General features: G+C 42.6%; 1 protein-coding gene across 1 annotated transcript; it reads right to left on the reverse strand.

Annotated features, from left to right (window-relative positions):
• Positions 1–3021: 3021 nt before the first annotated feature.
• dnase1l1.S (deoxyribonuclease I-like 1 S homeolog) lies at positions 3022–13063 on the reverse strand. The gene is given in 9 exon segments (NM_001097151.1): positions 3022–3892; positions 4450–4540; positions 4687–4844; positions 5391–5503; positions 7698–7810; positions 9021–9107; positions 9186–9274; positions 9707–9924; positions 12991–13063. Coding segments are annotated over 8 exon segments (951 nt in total). The 5' UTR covers positions 9866–9924; positions 12991–13063; the 3' UTR covers positions 3022–3751.
• Between the last annotated feature and the right edge of the window lie 7713 nt (positions 13064–20776).

Raw genomic sequence — 20776 nt, forward strand, 5'->3', positions numbered from 1 at the left:
TGATGGTGACTCTGGAAAAGTTCTGATTGTACAATAGGAACCAGCAGGTCACAGGGAACCATCCTGCTCTCATGCATTGATATTCAACATACTATGTCACAGCAAACAGTTGCACTTATGTTATACGCCCACATACCAATCCCTGTACCCCAAACTTGGGTTTTACACCCACATACCAACCCATGTCCCCCAAACTTGTTCTTTACACCTACGTACCAACCCCTGTCCTCCGAACTTGTACTTTACATCTACGTACCAACCCCTGTCCCCCAAACTTGTGCTTTACACCTACATACCAACCCCTGTCCCCCAAACTTGTGTTTTCACCTAGGTACGAATCCCTGTCCCCCAAACTTGTATTTACACCTACGTACCAACCCCTGTCCCCTAAACTTGTGTTTTACACCCACGTCCCGACCCCCAATTCCCCAAACTTGTCTTTTACACCCACTTACCAACCCCATCGCCCAAAACTTGTGTTTTACACCAAAAGACGAATCCCCATCCCCCAAATTTGTGTTTTACACCCACATACCAACCCCCCATCCCCCAAACTTTTATTATACACCCATGTACCAACCCCCATTCCCTCAAATTTCTGTTACACACCCATGTACCAACCCCCCATCCCCCAAATTTCTGTTATATACCCCCTTACCAAACCCACATCCCCCAAACTTGTGTTATATAACCACATATTAACCCCTATACCCTAAAACTTGTGTTATACACCCAAATACCAACCCCCCATCCCCAAATCTTGTGTTACACACTCATGTATTAACCCCCATCCCCCAAATTTGCGTTATATACCCACATACCAAACCCACATCCCCCAAACTTGTGTTATACACCCACATACCAACCCCCCATCCCCCAAACTAGTGTTATCCACCCACGTACCAACCCCCCATCCCCCAATCTTGTGTTACACACCCATGTACCAACCCCCCATCCCCAAATCTTGTGTTACACACCCATGTACCAACCCCCATCCCCCAAATTTGTGTTATATACCCACATACCAAACCCACATCCCCCAAAGTTGTGTTATCCACCCACGTACCAACCCCCCATCCCCCAAACTTGTGTTACACACCCATGTACCAACCCCCCATCCTCCAAATACCAAACCCACATCCCCCAAACTTGTGTTATATACCCACATACAAACCCCCCATCCACCAATCTTGTGTTATATAACCACATACAATCCCCCCATCCTTCAGTCTTGTGTTACACACCCATGTACCAACACCTATCCCCCAAATTTGTGTTATATACCCACATACCAACCCTCCACCCCCAATCTTGTGTTACACATCCAAGTACCAACCCCCCATCCCCCAATCCTGTGTTACACACCCATGTACCAATCCCCCATCCCCCAAATTTGTGTTATATACCCACATACCAACCACCCATCCCCCAATCTTGTGTTACACAACCATGTACCAATCCCCCAAATTGGTGTTATATACCCTCCACCCCCCAATCTTGTGTTACACATCCATGTGCCAACCCCACATCCCCCAAACTTGTGTTGTATACCCACGTACCAACCCCTCATCCCCCAAACTTGTGTTATATACCCACATACCAACCCCCATCCCCCAAACTTGTGTTACACACCCACATACCAACCCCCAATCCCCCAATCTTGTGTTACACACCCACATACCAACCCCCCATCCCCCAATCTTGTGTTACACACCCATGTACCAACCCCCCATCCCCAAACTTGTGTTATATACCCACATACCAACCCCCCATCCCCCAAACTTGTGTTATATACCCACATAAAAAAACCCACCCCCAAAACTTGTGTTACACACCCACTTACCAACCCTCCATCCCCCAAATTTGTGTTATACACCCACATACCAACCCCCATCCCCCACATTTGGGTTATACACCCACATACCAACCCCCCCACCCCCCAAATTTGTGTTATAAACCCATATACCAACCCTTCCTACCAATACTTGAAATGTGAATCAGCTCTTATTACCTTGTAGCGATGGGGTCCTGGGTTCAATTCCATCCAGAGAACTGCAAGGGGTGTGTATATATTACACATATATTAGTAAAATGTCTGGATTGTTTACATAATGGTATATAATCTCTGCTGCACAAATGTCAGAACAGGTATTAGACCTGTTATCCAGAATGCTTGGGACCTGGGGCTTTCTGGATACTGGATCTTTTCATAATCCAGATCTTTATACCTTAAAGCTGGCCACAGACGCAAAGATCCGATCGTAAGAATCAATGTACGATCGGACTTTCCCATCTCCCGATCTGCCACTAACCATTCAGATCAAAGTCTTACCATTCAGATGAAATAAAGTAGTTAAATAACAGATGAGCCGATTTTCTGCCCCTGACAGTAATCGTACGATAGACAAAGCTGGTGACAGTCTTCCACTGAAAATCGTACCATCGGCAATACACGCAGAGATATTATCGGCAGCCGACAGAAATTTTCTAACCTGTCCCATCGACCAAACGACCGATCTCTGCCGGACAAAAAATGTCGGGACTCTCCACACACGGTCCGAAAATCATACGAATCCACGATTCGTGCGATCGGATCATTGCGTCTATGGCCAGCTTTATTCTACTATAGAATCACGTAAGCGTTATTTAAGCCCAATAGGATGGTTTTGCTTCCAATAAGGATTAATTATATCTTCGTTGGAATCAAGTTCAAGTTACTGTTTTATTATTACACAGAAAAAGGGAATCAATTTTTTTTAAAAAAAATAAATGAATAAAATGGAGTCTATGGGACACAGTCTTTCCATAACTTAGATCTTTCTCCATAACGAATTTCTAGACTAACGGATCCCATACCAGTTCTATATAAATAGGAAATATATGAATATGCAATGTGTAATTCACAGAAATATTGGAAAATTCATGAAATAACTGAGACAAAAAATATCTTTATAATTCATTAGAAAAAGAGAGAGAAATGTAGAATAATGCATGAGAAATACTGACAAGTGCAAAGAAGGGTTAGTATAATCCATCATTTTTAATGGGCCCTTTATTATAATAAAGACAGCAGCAAGGGTCATGTGACATGGTAAGGTTATGTATAATTATAATGCAAATCGAATATGATTGTGTATTCATTTTTATCCTTAACATTGCTATTAGGAGAGTGACCCTTTATATCACAACCTCTTGCTACTGGCGACTTCCCTTTACTATCAATGGTTGTGTGGCAGTGTGATAGGGAGCTTAGTTGTAAATTCACTGGGGCAGGGACTTATGGGAATGTGATACAGACCTCAGATTGTAAGCTCACTGGGGTAGGGACTGATAGGAATGTCATAGGGAGCATAGATTGTAAACTTGTTGGTGTGGGGACTGATGGGATTTGGATAGGGATATTAGCATATAAACTCCATGGCGCCTTGGATTGATGGAAATGAAATAGGAACATTAGAGTATAAGTTCACTGGGGCCTGATGGGAATGCTGTATTATCTCAGCACTGCAGGATATGTTGGCACTATGTAAATACCAGGAAATATGTGAATAAATGGTTGGTTCTGACTTAGGGTTGACGTAGCAGATGTTTTTGAGGGACAATGGGGTTGCAATGTGTAGCTAAAGCTTCTCCAGTTTACTTTATATATATATATGTATGAGTGTGTGGGTGTGTGTGTGCAGGATAGGGCATTTATTTTCATGACTCCCTGAGATGACAATGTCGGTTTAAATATTACAGTAAGTCCCATTCAGTATATTGGGGTCTTTTCCCAAGTCTGTGATATAAATGATACCAGGAAACTCAGGGCGAGCAGAGTGCATGATGGTAGGAGAGGGTTCTGTCCATTCAGATCCAGTTCCACCGGGTAATGGTCACTGATTTCCAGGGCCTGCAACAGATCAGGAAAAAACAGTGATATGCCTCATGCCCCTCTAACACAAGTGTCACTGTAAGTACATCCCACCATGGAAGGGCTGGGGCTCTGATAAATGGCTGCACTGAGAATTGGCTGGAAGCTCCAAGGCACTTATAGGAATTCTCTCTAATGGGACCCTGAATGTTTCAGTGCAGCCCCCACTAGTACTGACATGGACATTACCCTGAGCCAACACACCCACTTTTTTAATGGAATGGTTTCCAGAAGATGTGGAATACTGGGAATTTCTTATTTATATATCTCAATTCTGCAATCAATCTGCATTGGTGCAGGCCAGCAATAGGACTAATTTTCCACATGCCGTGGTCCCCTCACCCTACAGAACAACCATCAGTGCTGTCCCACTTCTACCAGACATTATGGAGGGCAGATGTAGGGTTGGGAGGGGGGCAGGGAAAGTTTAATGACTTGGCACAGATGGGCTATGGAACCATTGCTGGGTGCTCGGGATTGCTGGCACAGGGAGATTATTGGCATAATGATTTGTGCAGTCCACGTGTGGCTCTCACCTGTATCTCACTGAGTCCCAACTCTTTTGTAAAATTATACACTCCAGCAGTCTGGACATTGGTCATCAGCTGCTCTCCATACGCCACAATCCTGTAGAGTGACCCAATAGTACAAGTCTTAGACAGTTCTCTGTAAACCTATAGGGAGATTCTTCACACAGCGATGCACAGGCTGTATAAATGAGCCATGAGATATTGCATCACAGCAGGGTATGACATCATGAGATGAGCTCTCACCTGTCATAGGCACAATTGGTACTGCCCCTGACTGTGGTGTCTGCACTGTCATCGATCAACCAATGGAATCGCTCGTCTTTGTATAGGCGAAGGGTGCGCTTCTTCTTCCTGGAGAGGTAACTGCAAGCAGCATTGAAATCCCCAAGGAACAGAATGTTCTGGAAAAGGGAAGCAGAATGGAGATCAGTAGAGGCAAAGGAGTTGGGGTACTGGGAGAAAAATAGTTCAGCCAGTGGGAAAAGAATCTCTGCACAAATAAAGAGAAAAAAATGGGCTGCCAGCTGGCTACTACCCATGGGGTGTGACACCCCCCAACTGCTCCATGAACATTTGCACAACTCCCCTTACATGGGATTCACCTCTCACAAACACCCCCATGTTAGATAACCTCTATAATGAAGTATTTCATGTAAAGAATGATGTGTATGAAGTAGAAATCAGCATATAATGGAGGCAGATTGGCATTAGGACTCAGAGTGTTTAGGGATATTTTCTAGGTGCAGCCACTCTGATGTCTATTTTCTACCAAAAGCAGGCCCGGACTGGCAATCTGTGGGTTCTGGCAAATGCCATAGGGGCTGCTGTAAGTTGCCATAGACAGTCACTATTTATTGGGCTGGTGAGGTGCTGTGTAGCAGAAATGCCAGGGCCTTTTTTGAATCTCAGTCCAGACCTGCCCAAAAGAGTCAGTTCAATTCAGTTACCTTTGCATCCCAGCGTACCATAATGTCCAGGAACACATCATACAGCGCATCTATTTCCCGGGATGCGTTTTCTGGCACTGTGTGCATGGGCACCAGAACCAGGTCCCGTAACCCTGAAGGTGCAGCAAACCATAGAGACCCAATTACATTTGATTTGTGAGCAAAACATGACATTTTTTCCCCCATTAAAAAGCTATTATTTTCCCCCAGCGCAACATCAGTAACAGCTAAGTTTTGGTTCTGTGTCGGCTCTTTATTTTTAATAAAAGCCCTATTATTGAACTCATGTTGAACAAGAGGTAATCTGCCTATTTAAAGGGATCCTGTCATCGGAAAACATGTTTTTTTCAAAACACATCAGTTAATAGTGCTACTCCAGCAGAATTCTGCACTGAAATCCATTTCTCAAAAGAGCAAACAGATTTTTTTATAGTCAATTCTGAAATCTGACATGGGGCTAGACATTTTGTCAATTTCCCAGCTGCCCCTGGTCATGGGAAAAGTTAATAGTGAAGTTCCGCCACTAGAGTGAAATTCTGCCACTTCTGCCACTTCCCATTCCTTTCTATTGGGTTTTTAAAGGCGTATTTATCAAAGGGTGAAATTTCACTTTCACCCATTGATAAATATGCCTTTCAAAATCCCATAGAAATGAATGGAGAACTGCAGAATTTTACTCTAGTGGTGGGACTTCACTCTTTGATAAATTTACCCATAGGAAAGAAATGCTTTCTGGCAGGCTGCTGTTTTTCCTTCTCAATGTAACTGAATGTGTCTCAGTGGGACATGGGTTTTTACTATTGAGTGTTGTTCTTAGATCTACCAGGCAGCTGTTATCTTGTGTTAGGGAGCTGCTATCTGGTTACCTTCCCATTGTTCTGTTGTTTGGCTGCTGGGGGGGGGGGAGGGGGGGATATCACTCCAACTTGCAGTACAGCAGTAAAGAGTGACTGAAGTTTAATATAAAAAAATCTGTTTGCTCTTTTGAGAAATGGATTTCAGTGCAGAATTCTGCTGGAGCAGCACTATTAATGGAGAGAGAGAGAGAGAGAGAGAGAGAGAGAGAGAGAGAGAGAGAGAGAGAGAGAGAGAGAGAGAGAGAGAGAGAGAGAGAGAGAGAGAGAGAGAGAGAAACTGTCTGAATCCAACTGAACTGGAAAAAGTGTGGTAAGGTGGAACAATCCCTTTAACCTTACCTTCTTTGTATGCAAAGGATCATGCTGGTAAGTACCTAAGTGCTTTGTCTTAATATGCTGGATACTAACGGCACAGTCATTAGTACAAGACACGGGTACAGTGAGAGTCACCTGATGGCAGACTGGCAGGTTTAGGAGGAGGAGCTAAAGGGACAATCATTAGTACAAGACACAGGTACAGTGCGTAACCCTTATACACCTGCTCTGATATATCGCCCAGTGGTGTGAGACTGGTTAGGAGGAGAAGAAGCTAAAGGCACAATCATTAGGGCAACGTAACAGGTACAGTCAGAGTCTACTGGCAGGTTTAGGAGGAGGAGTTAATGACACATTCAGAAACAATATAATTAAGTGTCTTTTTAATTCAGAGAAGTGGAGATAGAGGTTTGTGAATATGATGGGAAATACCCACTGTTATTTGTCTTAATAGCAGCACTTCTTTTTTATGGACACCCAGTGCCTACTGGGAGCTGCTGTCCCCAAATTCTGCTATACAGATTAACCCTAACCCTAAAACTTTCAAAGCCCAAGACAGTGATTCAGCATTTGGAATTAGGAGTTGTATTATAATAGTAAACCAGTAAACAGTAACAATGCTTTGAAACAGTATTTAGAAAAGATGGATTCCTGTTTCCAGACAAGAGTCGGTGACAAGTGCTAGAACCTTCCCTTTGGTGCAGCTTTGCCTTGTGTTGTTTGGCAACATGCCGTGCAGAAAGAGCAAATGAGCTAAAGAAGCCAATTCAGCTGACTGGTCAAAATCATCTGATAGAACATTATCTCACCTCAGCACAAATTCCTCAACCCCAATGACACAATGCCCTAAAAAAAACCTTGCCTAGCAGCTCACTGAAATGACAGTGTGTAATTTCCTCAACATTGTCTCACAATACTACTCATGTGCAACCTGCTGATTTTAGTGATTTTAGTGCAAGGGTATTTTCTGGCTGTAACCTGCACCAGAGGCAATTGTTTGCGGGTGACAAAATGTTAAACTGAAGGTATTTGGGGACCTGAGAGAGTAATAAGGATTTTTAGGGACTAAAACAGTTCAGTGGTTTAAATACAGGAGGGAACTTTTTCTGTTGAAAGTGTCAGAGGAACCACCAACCTTTGCCAAACACAGAGAAGCGCACAATATAAGGCTCTCGAGCAAAGACATCGGGGGCATCAGAGTCATCATCAGCGTATTTGTACTGTTGGGTTGCTTGGACTTTGTCAGATCTGAGGAACACAAATACAGTAAGACTTTTAGTGCATTGGGATCAAACAGAGCCGCCATCAGAAATCACGGGGCCCAGTACAACAACATTTTCTGGGCCCCCTGGTCCCCCGCCACCCCAGTCCAGCCCCATCCCAGATCCCGCGCACCTCACACTATAGTAAATAGGCCACACAGACATCAGTTCTTAAAACAGTAACCCCTCCCCACAAGTTATAAAAAGCCATTGTTGGTCAGGACCCCTAAAAAAGAACATTGGCACAGGGCCCCCATACATTTTTTTAAAAAAACATTGGTGGTCAGGGGTTTAATTTAAAAAAATGGTATTCAGTGAAACTTACCTTAGGCTCCACTGATATACAGGCCGACTTTAAATCCGTGGGACCCACAGGTTTACCCATGGGTCAGGCAGGTTTGGGGCGGTCCCTGCACAAAATCTTCGGGTCTCAGCCTAACACTCCCTGCTTCCGGCTCTTAAATTTATAGACTTGCGCCCACCCCCGCCCCTTTTGTGATGTCACTGCAGGGTGGGTGCGAGTCTATAAATAGAGAGGGAACCGTGGACCGGGACAGGTGTATTAGGGAGGGTCCGGCTTAGGGTTGGGTCGAGAATTAGGCTATTAGGCTCCTTTTGTGGCTTCGGGTCTTTTCGCGGCTTAGGGACTTCAACTTCAGGTCTTTTCCAGACTTCGGGTCCTCTGCGTTTCAGGTCTTCGGGACTTTGGCTCTTTAGGACTAGGTGGTTCGGCACATGGCTTAGGCGTTGTCAAGGGGGGTTTCTAAGACCCTCGTTCCCACAAATAAGTTATCACCCTAAATCTCCCTCTAGCTAGCCTTCAGGCTGGGCCCCCTTAGCTCATAACAAGGTTACAGATATATAGAAACATTGAGGTGTCACCCTGCTATAGTTCCAGGGGTACTCAGGGTACAAATAAGCACTCACCCCAAATCTCCCCCTAACTGTCCTTCAGGCTGGGCCCCCTTAGCTCATAACAAGGTTACAGATATATAGAAACATTGGGGTGTCACCCTGCTATAGTTCCAGGGGTACCCAGGGCACAAATAAGCACTCACCCCAAATCTCCCCCTAACTGGCCTACAGACTGGGCCTTAATCCCCAAACCAACTACAGCAATAAGATAAAAGGGACAATGATGTGTGCCCTGGATAAAGGAGACTCGTCCTCTACCCTAACCTTTTGCCCAAACGTACCTGTATATAAAGACATACTGCTCTGTGTAGGATTTCCTGCCCAAGGGGGGGCTGGTGACAGCCATGAATGTGTCTTTCTTATGAGCTCTGTGAGTTGAGGAGAGACAATAAGAGTAATAAGCATTCTGCATAAGATTTAGGGGCTCCCACCCAGATAGATCTTACTTATTTAGGGACTGGAGAAGTCTGGATAAAGCGAGCCCCTTGGGGTCCTGCACCTCCTGAAGAACTGAGATCTCACATCTCTGGATTATCTGGAACAGGATTTTATTCTCATGATTAGAAACCGTGTCTAGTATGAGCAATGCTTTTCATGGCAACATACAACTTATTAAGGGGAGAGAAGGAACACTAACACTAACATTAACCCAATGAAGGCTTGTTGAATGAGGGAACCAAGAAGTTCTGTGTAACCCTGACACTAATTCAGTACAGAAACTCATAAAATGATTAGGCCAGACTGGGGGGATTACAAAGTACAATAAGAGGAAATGAAGAAGCTGCAAGGAGAGGGAAGTAACACATTACAAGATGAGGGCAGAGTAACTGGGGGGGGCAAAATAAATAGAAAAATAGAATAGACAAATACTTACTAGTACTTACTTGTAACTATAGAGTAGAGGCAGAAAAGTATTTTGCCCCCACTCCATCCTGTGTAGGAACTGCTGCTGATGGGGTTTTCTTACCTTAACTATGAGGTTTAATATATGTTCCTTGGCTACTTTCTTCTCTCCAAAATGTTGCATGTTAAACGCACAGATTTTGGTTGCACAAACACAAGGGACCATGACACAGAGGAGTAGTGCGGGTGCCCAGGGTGCCATTTCTTTTTGCCTTCTGTGCATGAGAGCAAATCAGAGAAGGTCGGGCCTTTAGGGTCAGTCAAATCTTCATTCTGTATATCCTGGGAAGAAGAGAGAGTTAAGAAGCCTCAGATTTTGGGGGCGTTCCTAGGGCACATGCATGAGTGCAAATGCAGTGCAAATGCGAGTGCAATTCTGTAGCCAGGCATAACACCATTTGCTAGTTGGGGGAATTAAAACCGTATTCCATTTCAAGCAGCAGATGTTTGCCGTTGTTTTGCATGTAATGCCAGTGTACCTATAGTGCACACCAGTGAGATGATATAACCGCATAGTTACATATAGTTACATAGTTAAATTGGGTTTAAAAAAGACAAAGTCCATCAAGTCCCTCTTATAGTCATTAACTGAATCAGCATCACAACATCACCCGGCAGTGCATTCCCCAACCTCACTGTCCTCACTGTGATGAACCCCCTACTCTGTTCCTTTAAATGAAACTTCTTTTCCTCTAGTCTGAAGGGGAGGCCTCTGGTACGTGATTCTCTTTATGGGTAAAAAGGTCCCCTGCTATTTGTCTATAATGTCCTCTAATGTACTTGTAAAGTCTAATCATGTCCCCTCACAAGCGCCTTTTTTCCCCCAGAGAAAACAACCCCAACCTTGTCAGTCTCCCCTCATAATTTAACTCTTCCCTCCCTCTAACCAGTTTAGTTGCACTTAGTCTCTGCACTCTCTCCAGCTCATTTATATCCCTCTTAAGGACTGGAGTCCAAAACTGCCCCCATACTCCAGATGAGGCCTCACCAGGGACCTATAAAGAGACACAATTATGTTTCATCCCTTGAGTTAATGCCCTTTTTTATACAAGAACTTTATTTGCTTTAGTAGCCACAGAATGACACTGCCCAGAATTAGACAACTTGTTATCTACAAAGACCCCAAGATCCTTCTCATTTAAGGAAACTCCCAACACACTGCCATTTAGTGTATAACTTGCATTTATATTATTTCTGCCAAAGTGCATAACCTGCATTTACCACCACTCTTTGTAGTCTATCTTTTAGCCAGTTCTCTATCCAGGTACAAATACTATGTTCCAGGCCAACATTCCTTTATTTAACCAGTAACCTTTTGTGTGGCACTGTATCAAATGCTTTAGCAAAGTCTAAGTAAATCACATCCACTGCCATCCCAGAATCGAGGTCCCTGTTTACCTTTTCATAAAAATAAATTAAGTTAGTCTGGCAAGATCTATTACGCATAAAACCATGCTGGCACACACTCATATTATTATGATTTGCTATAAAGTCCAGTATCTTATCCTTTATTAACCCTTCAAAAAGCTTTCCTACCACTGACCTCAGACTAACTGGCCTATAGTTTTGAGGCTGAGAACGGGATCCTTTTTTAATAGAGGCACCACATTAGCAATTCACCAGTCTCTCGCCACATATGTGTCTGTGTGTGTAACAGAGTACTGACAGTACCAGCTCTTACTGTAGAACTGCCCCGTGGGCGTATGTGTAATAAAGGACCCCCTGACCCCAGCTCTCTCTCATACCTACTGACACTGCAGAGCTCTCTCTCCTTGGTCCTGATATTGGTGGTGTAGGCACAACTTTTCCCTTAAAGGAAAACTATACCCCCCAAACAATGTAGGTCTCTATAAAAAGATATTGCATAAAACAGCTCATATGTAAAACCCTGTTTCATGTAAACAAACCATTTTCATAATAATATACTTGTCTAGTAGTATGTGCAAGAGATGTAAAAGGGTAAGATTTACTTAAATATGTAGACCAGTTTGGTAAGATTCTTTAATATTCCACTTAATATGATGTAAACTATCTGTTGCTTATGTGTTCATTTTGGGGGGTATAGTTTTCCTTTAAAGGGGACCCGTCACCCAAAAAAATTATTCCAAATCCTATTTTATCACATTAGTCAAGCAAAATTAACTTTAATTACACTATATAAATTATTTGAATCTTGTTTCCTTCAGTCTGGGAATTCACAATTATAACAAGCAGGCAGAAGCCATTATGTGGACACTGCTTTTAAGGAAAGCCTTGTATCATCTCAGAATCTTGTTTGTGCACCAGAATGGGGGACCCGATGTCCATCCCCATGCCCTGGCTACACAATTAAATGGTAAAGAGAACGGGGGAATGTGGGGAGAGCAGTGACATCTAGGAAGTGCTGAATGGAAAGTGAAAGTAATTGTCTGCCCCGCCTCTATGCCCATGGCATAGAGGAGGGGCAGACAATATTTGATCGACAGCTGAGATTTTTAAATGAGCTTACACCAGCTATGAATGCTTTAATAAAAAATAGAAATTGGATTGCATGTTTAATTTGAAAAGGACTTTTATTACACAGATTTTTGTGTCTGGGTGACAGGTCCACTTTAAGGCTGTTTATCTGTCCTGTCACACAGGGTGTGGCCCCCATGCCCTATCTCTGCTCTTCCTGACACACATTTCTCTATAAGGCTTATTCCACACTGGGCTGCCCCTCCGCTCATATCGTCTCTCTTGTGTGTTTACACCCAGAGCCATTATGTCAGCTGCTGAGGTGTCACTAGATTTGTATGAGCCTGTGTATGAGCCTGTGTATGAGCCTGTATCTCTATTCCAGCTGCAGCACCAGGCCTGGACCCCAATCCAACACGGTGACTTTTCTTCAGCCCCCACTAAAATTCCACTGTTATTCCACATATTGACCTGCCTCTCTTCCAGCACATGTTGACTGAGCCCTGACCTGCAGTAGTGCCTGTCTAGCACATGGGATATCAAGAGACTGTGTCATCTGGACATAATTACAGAGGAAGCAGACCCTGCGGCTGCAGGGGGCCCTGGAGGTATAGGGCCCCATGAGGCCCTGAGTCATATACAATTTCAATAAAAACCTCTAGACATTTAGGGTTAGAGGGGGCCTGAAATTTTTTTTCTGTGGGGCCCAGTAATATGTAGTTGCGCCACTAATTGTGTAACACTAACACTTCTCTATTTATTCACCAGGTTAATCAGCAGACTCAGCCCTTGCCTGCCCTCCGACATCTGTATAACAGCACCCGGCACTGCTCCAGCAAGATTGTGGCACAAGAGGTGATACTCAGTGACACTATACAGAACACAACAGCAGGTGGGAGGAGGGAACATTACCTGACCCCCTGGCTGTATCCGGGGACCCTGGCTCCATAAGACAGGAATTCTGTGATAGACACACAAGCAGCTGGTGCTTCCTGTCAAACTTCCCCAGTCAGGGCGGGAACAGGAGGGACACGGAAGGGGTGGGTGAGATTTGGGTGGGGGGAGCAGCAGTGCAGAGATGCAGAATGAATTTTCACTTGTGTGTGTTGGCCAAGGGGAGGGGGGGTTCTCTCTTGGCACCAGGAGCCAAGTTCAGCTGCTGTAATTTCCGCTTACTCTCTTATATCTGAGATGAATGTTTAAGCCCTGTGTCTGGAAAGTGCCCATATAGTGCCCTTACCTCTAAACCCATCTGGAATCATGCACTTGTGAGATGCAATTGTGACTGAATAATAATCTTACCAGCAACAAGTGGATCCATGTATTGGCCAGTCTAATACCTATCCTCCATACATATAATAAAGAAGTGTTTGCTTATTTACCTCTCCTATTCTAATAGTCAGATATACAGCAGCTACTTGAAGATTACAAAAGACAGTTCAGATAAATGCTGGTTTAGCCTACAGACTCAATCGCAGAAACTGTGTCCTCTCCAAACCTAGGACAGAAACACTCCCAGTGCATGGAAATATTAAGAAAATGACACTTAGAAAGAACTATTGTTTCCAAAAGAACGGTAATAGATGTGGTAGAGTGACCAAAACAATGTGGGAAAATGTGTGTTTTCCCTTTAAGTTCTCCTTAGTGGGAGAGGTAGGCACCAGGAAGGGTGTTCATAAAGAGAGAATAGGTTCTCTCGTTAAAGGCTTTGGCGGCCAGGTCCTGGAAGCTGGGGTATTCTGGAAAGAGCAGGCAAGCCAGGTACTCCGATCCAGTAGTCCAGCTCATGGATTAGAGCTCATCTTCCACAGGAAGGCTGTCCTGTGGAAAGGTATTTAGTTCTAGTGGGCCTGTTAGGAATCTCTCTCAGAGCAGGACTCAGAGCAGGAAGGACACCTGCCTGTGTGAGGAACTCCCAGAGGGGCTGGGATGTCATTTGCTACTGCAACATGTAGAGAGAGGAGACCAAGTGACAGAGGGTCTGTCTGTCTGACTGAGGAAAGCCAGGAGGCTGAGCAATCCCTCAGAAGATGTGAGTACAGGGGTGACCCCCTACTTATGTGTTTTCTTACTGGTAGTCCACAAGGGGCCAAGTTTAGTAAGGGAACTCTTCATGTGTGAAGTTAGAGCCCAGTGGGCAGGATTTAATTTTATTATTTGTTTTGTATCCTGAAATGGTCACCCGTGTGTAAATAAACTGCCTTAAAGAGAAGAGAAGTGTCTGTTGTGGATCCCCGCAGCTTACATAGAATAATAGTAAGGAAATCTTTAAATCTATCTTTAAATACAGGGCATTTTAAGCATCTGTATTCTATTTGTTTGAATCAGAAGCACTGAAATACATAGACCAATAACCATGTTTGTTTAGTATTACTTGACTGGTGTTAAGATGCAGAAAGGCAAAACTGGCAGTTTCATTGGTATTAGAATAATACTTAGCGTATGGCTAAAAAACTGGTCCACTTTATACAAAATGTTTCTGATTTTGGTACATGACTAAAAACAATGGGACAAGTTTACATCTGCTCTATGACATTGAGGGCAATAAGCCTTAGCCTTCATTCCAGAATTCCCATCCCTAACAAACATTTTGCCAAAGCCCAAGGGAAAACTGCTCAATCTTCCAGCCTTGGATTCACATATGGAAATCCTGAATAGATTGGACTCATTGGGTAAGGGGCACTATATGGTGCCAATGATTAGATCATTTTGCACTTACCCAATCTAATAATGACCGCTTGTCTGACATTTATCCCAGAATTTACCAGAATGCCCATTTTTATATTACTTGGCTGATCTAGTCATTGTAAAATTGCCTCAGCCAATAATTTCTTTCTGTTTTGTTATCTGCTGGTTAAAACCATGACTTGTAAATAGATGTTTCCAAAAAATAGGGGGTCTCTATATATTGGATTTTTTCTTAAAATCACTAGGGATAACTTTCCATTTTCTATGCAAACGGCCAGCATATCAGTGTGAGGTTCCTTGGGCAAAAACAAGGTGACATGTGCAGAAGCGCTTTTATAAATATCTAAAATTACACCGACAGACGTTCTCGATAAAACCAATGTAAAAGTCTCCGTATATTGCTCCGGGTTCCTCAGCGTCCTTTACAGTCCACTGCGCATGTTCACAGCACGTTTCCACAAATCTCAAGACACAGTTGTCCTCGCTAACGCGTTTCGCCGACTGGCTTCTTCCTAGAGTGATGACGTCTTCTCCTACTCACTTTTTTATTGCTCGTGATCGTTTATAGAGTCCTTAGCTTTATTGATCCGACACAGTTTCTTATCGCTACATATTACCAATTCGTTGCAAAGAGATATTACTTTATAAAAATCGTTACATCAGAACAATAGACATTTTGCTATGCTGAAAAATTTTACATTATATTAAAAACTGTTACAATATATTAGTGACATTCTGCAATCGTTTGTTTTTGCCCAAGTAAGGATGAAAGAAGATTGGAAGATTGGAAACGGAGTGGATCGACAATTATAGTCAACGCCTGCATAAACTCATGTCTTGTGAGTATAATATACCACTGGAAGTAGTGTGGTCCTAAAAGTGTAATTCCCACTCTACTACAACTATATGCCATCAGCAGCACTGTGGTATTCGCTGTGATTTGAAGAGTGGGTTCTACTAAGCTATAATTGAATTCCTTTCCATTTTTTATTTTTTCTTACTTGATAATCACCATATATTTATTTGATATTTTCTCACCAAAGAAAAAGACTTCTAAGTTGATACACATAAATTGAAATGCAAAGAGAGCACTAAGGGTGTAACGAATATTTTTAAAAATACTACATATTTTTTGCTGTTTTTATATTTCCCCCTTAATAATCTGTGTTTTTTGAGGCATACAGTAATCTAATGCTGAACAGTGTCTTTTATACGGGTAGAAGTGAGCCCTAGTGATTGCTGGACTGGGAATACAATGTTCTGGAGATTCAAACCTGTAATTTGACTATAGTCTCTTTGTGATCCTGGCTGGGATAAGAAAAGGTCATATCGCATGATAGGGAGATTAACCCATTAGTTGCTGCCATGGAGAGGAAAACTCCAGGAAAAGAGAATTATGGTAAGTATGATAGAAATTCTCCATTTTTCAAGGTGTCAACTTTCCCTAGCCAAGACAATTTTAGGGGTTCCCAAGAGTAAAGCATTGCAAAAAGTTTTTTTTAAAAATCCTTGGATAATTAGCTTGGAATAACCTGCTATATTCAGGAGTGATTTGAACTCTCAGGTATTTGATGCTCTTGGGTTGCCATTGAAATTCAAAATTTATCTTCAGTAATTTTTGGATGTGGGATGGGAATTTGATGGTTAGAGCTTCAGATTTCTGGGAATTAACTATTAGGCTGGAGATGGAGCCATAATCTGTGAACATTTTGTACAGGTTTGGGAGGGATGGCATGGGTTTGGTAGGTCCAGGACAATAAAAGGATTTATTTTCCTGTTCCTTCACATGGCAGTGGGCACCATTGGGTTAATCCCCAGTCACGTGATCTGACAGGATATGACAAGCAATCAATAAATGTTGGCTCCCTGCCCCGCCCTTCCATCCTCATTTCCTGTCACGAAGTTGAACTCACCCCAACTACCAGCGGGGTCTTAGGCCTCTACCTGCTGAAGCTCAGGGACCGGGTATTACTACCTATGTGCGTCCTTTGAGGGTCTGATCCAGACCATGGCCATCCGCTGCCTCACATCGCAATAAGCCGCAAAGCCATTTGGCACATGCGCAGTAAGTCAATGTTTGCATTTTGGGAGAAAAGTAACTCCGCATACAAGAGGGTAATGTATAGAGGGCTCTCCTCACTGTGCACTCTGTGGGATAGCATTGAACTGGAGATATTTGGACTGTTACTTGTAAGCTATCTGACTATATGGGCTTGATGCCCCATAGTGCTTTGTGGATTAACTCCCCTGATAGTGATATTGGGAGGAGAAGTGGGTGAGTTGCAGGAAATTCAGAGTGCCTAAATTCAGCAGTTTTCAATATTGCTCAGTTCAGGTAAGTAGTTAACAGAATCATCCCTTAAAGGGAGAAAGCAATGTCTTTCCATCATGTTATTAAGCACTTTCTGTGACTGGAAGCTTCTTTAACCATATAAGTCTTATGCTATATAAATGCACTATTATGGAGAAGCGTCTATGCTTGTGGCTGCAAGCTAGTGGTACTATTCTATTAAGGAATAACTCCGCATACAAGAGGCTTGTGCAACTAATTGCCATACAGCTGGGAGCTATCTGTGGCAAGGATCGAATAACTGTGGTCTTAAAGGAGCGAGAATGGAGAATCAGGTAAATAGTCTTATTTTTCATTTTAGGAAAAAATTCCTTTTATAATAGAAGCTTAACTACCTTCCAGCCTTTATGGCTTTATTAAAGACAGCTGTGGCTGAAGGATCGAGTACCCAAACTCGTTTGCTGTAAGCACACAAGCCTGGAGAAGCAGCTTATACCTCGAGAGAGACTTTATTGGAGCATCAGTATCCTACAAATATATGGCTGTTATATGGCGCTTACAGCAAATTGCCTGGATTCCCCCCTGAGGGCGTGGGTTTCAAGCCTTGGCTGGTACCTTTTGGCGTAAGTCGCCTTTAAATTATGTGCCCAAGTATGCAATTATTGAATGCATTTGAAACTTGCAAGGATGGTATATGTTTTTTCTTGCTGTAGTCAGAATACTGTTTGAAAAGCCATTGGTCTAAGTTAAGATAATAGTGCATGATGCACGTTTGCTGTCTTAACAAGAGGAATTTACTTATTTTGTCAGGACTCTGTATTACACAGTTATAATAATCAGGTGGAGTTTGCCTTGTAACATTATTAACATACTGCTACTATTCACTGTATTATACTATGCATTTATGCAGTCATAATTACCTTAAATGTGGTATATTCATAAATTAATTTGCCGTATCACATCATGTGACATATGTGCAATTATTCCTAAATTATATTGTGCACCTGTTCAGTATTTTATACTGTTTGCATTGGCAGTATATTGTTTAACCAGAGCATCTTTCCAGTGCAGCTCCTTTTCAGGTCACATCTTGCCAGAAATTATAGGTGTGTATGCCATCATCAATTTTACAGTAATACATTAATTACGTATCTTATACATGGTTCAGCATATTATCATGTTCAAAAGACATATATTAACAGTCTTTCTGTCAAGTTAAAATTCTAGGCTGCAACCCGGGAAGTCCTGGGGAACAAACTCCTATGTGGTAAGGGCATGGACTTAAAGAATCAACATGTTTCCAGCCATTAAGCATGCAATTATATGATGCATCAGGTAAATGATCAGCCTGCTGTGTATTTTGGTTTTACCAACTGCCTGATATATTAAATATTCAATCTGATATACAAGTAGTGGACAAAGTTACCAATATATATATATATATCTCCTTAAGCTTGCTGCGGCAAATCTGGCACAACTAACCAAATCAATAGTGGGGTTGCATTAAAGAGGTTTTCCTGTGTCCCTATTTATTATCTTAAGTCATTAAAATGAAATGCATAATCTTGCTGTATTACTACGTTCTTACAGTTGGTACTTGGTATACTTGTGCCTACATTAATCCACTCGTATATTACAGGTTGTTACTTTCAGTACAAACCTGTGGCATTTATAATCTCCTAACAGGTAATTTGGGGAGTACGTTCTCAATTTTATTGGTCTGTTCAGTGTAACTAGATGTTCCTGGGTCCCACAGCAAATTAATTTAGGGCCCCCAACATATCCAGAAGTTCCTGGTTTATCAAGAGAGGTTGCAATTGAGCCTCATGGGGCCCCTATACCTCCTGGGCCCCCCTGCAGCTGCAGGGTCTGCTTCCTCTGTAGTTACGCCCATGGTCCTGTTTCAACACAATTTTGAGCAAATCCATGCAGATTATCAGTAATCATTCTAAATGGTTATGGCTAAATGATTATGGCCACAAGCAGGATGTTATGTTTAGTGGTATTTGTGTAGTTTTTTCTTCATATTAATCTTAGTTCGAGGATATGAATGGGCTCTCACTCACTGGAACGTAGTGGGGTATTGCTAGACTCCACGGCAGATTTTTTCGGGGTCCCAAGGTGTCTAGGCACCTTTTTTGCCAACGTTTGTTGGATTATGTATGGATCAGTGTCTCCTGGGGCCTCTGTACCTCCTGGGCCCCCCTGCGGACATGGGTTCTGTTTCTTCTGTGATTATGCTAGAACTGTTTTGAAAGGCAGGTTCTGAAACTGAAGTCAAGCAAGGTTGTCTGGCTATTCAACATATTGCTAATTCCATTTCTGTGGGTTATTTTACACTTCAGTACAATACTTTGTGTATTTCTACATCAGGTTGTTGCTAAATGCTGTGTTTTAATAGCCGAGGATGGGCAGAGTATAACAGTGCTTTATTAACAGGCTCATGCAGCCATTACACAACAGTAACTTAAACTCTAGCACCTTAAGCAGCAGTGTATGCACAGGATAACTCTTGTGCACAGTGACATCTACAGGCCAGTGTATTAACACCACAGTAGGCACTAAGTTTGTATAATTATGCTTGTCTTCTATGGGCTGCTCACCATTTTAATGCTGCGGTCTCAATGCTACTTAGCTAATTTATGAAACTTCAGCAGAACATGGTGTTATTGCTTGGTCATCACTACCTTGCAGGTAGTTCTACCTATAAAGATGGTGCCTTGTAAATTACATCAATACATTATGGTACTGTATGAATAACTACTTTGTGTCTGAGGGGCTTCCTGTGGGAAATTGTACAGGGAACCTGGCAGTCTTGCTGTTTTCTCGGCACTACCTGTTATAATTGAAGTGTACTTAGTTCCAGGTGCTCTGTTCCTGCAACTGGGGTTCCTTTGATGTCTGCTACCTGTTCCTGTCCCATGGGAGACTCCTGGTTCTGACGCTGGCTGGTCATCCGGCTTTCAGTTTGCCTCAAGATTTTGATCCTGTTATCTGTTTTTGACCAGGACTATTACAAAAAATCCAAAAAGTTTCACGAGCGGCATAAATCTTAATGTATCATTAGGATAAGCTTACAGCTTTCCCAGTTGGGTCCGGGTGCACATGCCCCAGACCTTCAGCATAGGGGACTACTTCACAACAAATCACATTAGGCAGGCACCAATCCGGAACATCCAACGAAAGTAGATTCCAAGAGCCGGAAATTGTATGTGGGATATGGTACTTTATTTTACATCACATCTAAAAAAGGTGTGATGTGGGGTAGAGTATTGTATTTTATATGTAATTTTTGACCAGGACTAGTCTGTCTATTCACTGACTATTCATTAGGGCACTCTTGTGGCCCTGGTGGGAGGTGCTGGAGTCTCACACAATAAGTCCTGGCAGTACTCGATTAACCAAGGCTGGACACAAAAAAGAGTTTTTACAGGCAGATCAGTTTGCCAAGATAGGAATCCAGGCACTCCCTGGTGTTTAGATTGCCATATATGACAGTCTATATGGTTACTCTATCTAATGCATTATCTTTTCTAGTCTGCTCACAATTTGATTTGGTGTATTGCCTGCAATTTTAACAGTTATGAATTTATCTTGCAGCAGTTGAAAGTTCATTTACTCTGTTCTGCACTTCAAACTGTAAGTATACTTGTTCATTTCCTTCAATATTCTACTTCAAGAGTGCAGTTGAAAGTTATTTTATACATGCTGTACCTCAAG

This window comes from Xenopus laevis, chromosome 8S, assembly GCF_017654675.1.
Source record: "Xenopus laevis strain J_2021 chromosome 8S, Xenopus_laevis_v10.1, whole genome shotgun sequence".
Lineage (NCBI taxonomy): Eukaryota > Metazoa > Chordata > Amphibia > Anura > Pipidae > Xenopus > Xenopus laevis.